We start from the raw sequence: 3,059 nt of genomic DNA, 5'->3' as shown, positions 1-3,059 counted from the left end.
AAGTAATTTTAAAGGCTATTGTTCACTTACATCTATTTTTATTACCACAAAAAAATTTATTATAATTATAGGGCACTATGAAATCCGTTTTATTTCCAAATTCAGTTTTTTTCAATTTTCATTTTTCTATACTCCGTTTTGATGGTTAAATTAAATTTTATTAATCAAAAAGCCTGCCTAATTAATTGAGTTTTACAGTTTTATCTTTACCAAATTCTGTTTTCCATTATTTTCTGGATTCCATTTTAATGGTTCCATTAAATTTTAATAATCAAAAGCATCTCCAATTAATTTATTTTATAAAAAAAAAAAAAAAAAAAGTTTATTTATTTATTTACATTTTTCTCCTAAATAAATTATGGTAAATAACATTTCTGGTAAATACTCCTTTAAAAGGCGTTTTTTGATTATAATTTTATTATTAGTAGACTAGAACACATGGATATGTTGTCATTCTTACACTATAATACTGAACTTTGATTTCAGTGATTTGGACTATGAGATGGACACTTGCTTCTTGCACTCTATGTTGCACTTTACTTTTGCTTTAAAAAAAAGGATTTCATAGAAATTTGGATTTCATTTGGTTTAATAAAATATAGTTTAATAAAATATTAAGTAAAATTGTTGATTTTTTTTGTGTGGGGAATTAATCGTTTAGATTAATCGATAAATTAGTAGATAGATTAATCGAAATAAAAATAGTCGTTAGTGGCAGCCCTAATAGTTTTTATGTTATGTGTATGTAAATGAATTGTTACTTGAGATGTTATCTACGATGTTTATGGTCTTTTCGGACAAGATAAGCGATATATTGAAATCGTTAAGGTTGGGTGTGCCAGCTGCGCACTTGCCGACAAAGGTAACTGATCCAACACAAAAATATATTTCTTTATGTACATACTTATGCAGGAAATATTAAGCATGAACATGTATCTGGTATTAGTATCAGAAATTAATTTGGATATACAATAAATATTACAATACAAGCCTCTGTTAATATTGCTCTGTAATGTAATGAAATTCAAAGCTTACTATGCATCATCTTGGAAATACAGTTTCATGTCTTTAAGTCTGTATCATCTGTAGTCAGTGTTATTTATCTGAATAAGTTCTGTGTGTTTTTTTATGCCCTGATGGAACAATGTCTATTTCAGACTCTTCAAGATCGCAGTTAACTATAGCATTACCGTTTCCATAGGAGTAAAATGTTATGTTATGTATGTTTACATTTAGACATTCAGCAGACGCTTTTATCCAACGGACTTACAAATGAGGACAATGGAAGCAATCAAAATCAACAAAAGAGCAATGATATGCAAGTGCTATAACAAGTCTCAGTTAGCTTAACGCAGTATACGTAGCAAGTTTTTTTTTTTTATTATATAATAAATAAAAAGAAAAACAGATAGAATAGAAAAAGAATAGAGCAAGAAAATTGGTATGTATGTTTAATTAATTACTACTTTAACCAACGTTTAAATCACTAACTGTTTCAAAATGTATGCTGTTAACAAAATCATTATTGAAACATTTGCCGTTAGCCTACTGTACAAATAAAAACAATAAAACAACAATACATAAACAGTGAACGCACAAGGCGAATTAATATACAATGCATAAATCTTTGAATAATATTTGGTAATGAATACCAATATGGCAGTGCGGTGGTTTCACTTTTTTGACGTAATCCGCAATCCAGTTCTCTATTATAGATCAGCGGTCCCAAGTGATAGTGTTCAAAAGGGACGAGACGCCCCGTAAAATTTTTAAATGTATTCATATTAAGTTTCTGATCATTCTGTTTATGTTTATCATGTTAAAATGGCATACTTTTTTCTAAGTAAAAAAAAAAAAGACTCCTGGCTGATCCCAAGTCATCTTTACAGTGAAGCCTCACCTGAGTCCTGGCTGGGGGTTTGGCTTTATCACTCCCAGGAAACTTCACTTTGTTGGAAATTCTGGACGCTTGCTCTTTACAGAACTTGATGTGGCGATCTGCTGCATTCTCACTGAAGCGCCGCTGGCAATAGGGACACTGGATATAATCTGGAAAAGTCCATCGCTGTTACTGTTTTTACCGATCTTACTGTAACTCTTCCAAGTGTCAATAGACTAGTGTTTTGTTTTTTTACCTGGATCATAGGATGGAGGAGGGGGTGGAGGAAGGGGTCCGCCATCTTTCATGACTTGATCTAAACCTTTGGCAGCACGAATGGTGGCAATGAATTCTTCATGCTTTCGGCGCCAATTGGACTGTTTCTTCGGTGGTTCAGGCTGTTTAAAACAAACATTTAGTTTAAAAACATTTTAATGAAAATCAAACAGGAATGCAGGATATTCTAATTCTAAATTTCCTAAATCACCTACTACATAACCTTCAAAGGGGGAAAGATTACTTCATTATTTAAAATGTAGGAATGTACCATTATTAAAATTCTGATAATTTTCATGTTATAACCAAAAATGATAAATGGACAATATTCAAATTCTATATCATTTTGTCTAAATGAAAAGTAAAAACTCTAAAAAATAATAATAAATCATATTTAAGACTACAAGTGAATTTAGGCATCACAACATTATACCGCACAGTATGAAAATGAATTTTTATTCGTTATTTTTATTAGTGTTTTAAGTTTTAAAATGTGTTAAAAATGTTGAATATTATTATAATCTAATTAAACTAAAACATTTATCATCAATGTATCGATACTCGAAACCACGATCAGCAATGCAGCGATTGGCTGGCGGCAAGACAGCAACGTAATCACATCATATAATTAAAAAAGACACCTGTCGAAAAACTTGACAAATTTTTTGACTTTTATAAGGAAACAGACAAGCGAACAAAACTACATAAATGTTATAATAGATCAATGAAATGTGCACTGTTTTAATTTTATTTTCATTTTTTACATGATTCCCAATTTTTTATATTCACGATTTCTAATATTTTAAATTTTTTGAATTTAGCAATTCATTTAATTTTATATTTGAACAGATTTGTTACGTGACAGCATTAATTAAAGTTTCTTAAGGGTCAAGATCATGTTATC

General features: G+C 29.9%; 1 protein-coding gene across 1 annotated transcript in view; it reads right to left on the bottom strand.

The window, feature by feature from the left end:
* LOC107666626 (zinc finger C2HC domain-containing protein 1A-like) overlaps positions 1 to 3,059 on the bottom strand; it is a 19,126-nt gene that overhangs the window by 10,285 nt on the left and 5,782 nt on the right. Inside the window, exons 5-6 of the mRNA XM_016458048.1 lie at positions 2,136 to 2,277; positions 1,901 to 2,049 (exon numbers count right to left, since the gene is read on the bottom strand). Coding sequence (XP_016313534.1) covers positions 1,901 to 2,049; positions 2,136 to 2,277 — 291 coding nt within the window. The remainder of the gene's footprint in view (positions 1 to 1,900; positions 2,050 to 2,135; positions 2,278 to 3,059) is intronic.

Source organism: Sinocyclocheilus anshuiensis, unplaced genomic scaffold, assembly GCF_001515605.1.
Source record: "Sinocyclocheilus anshuiensis isolate Anshui unplaced genomic scaffold, SAMN03320099.WGS_v1.1 scaffold1100, whole genome shotgun sequence".
NCBI lineage: Eukaryota > Metazoa > Chordata > Actinopteri > Cypriniformes > Cyprinidae > Sinocyclocheilus > Sinocyclocheilus anshuiensis.
This window is presented reverse-complemented; position numbering and strand designations above follow the sequence as displayed.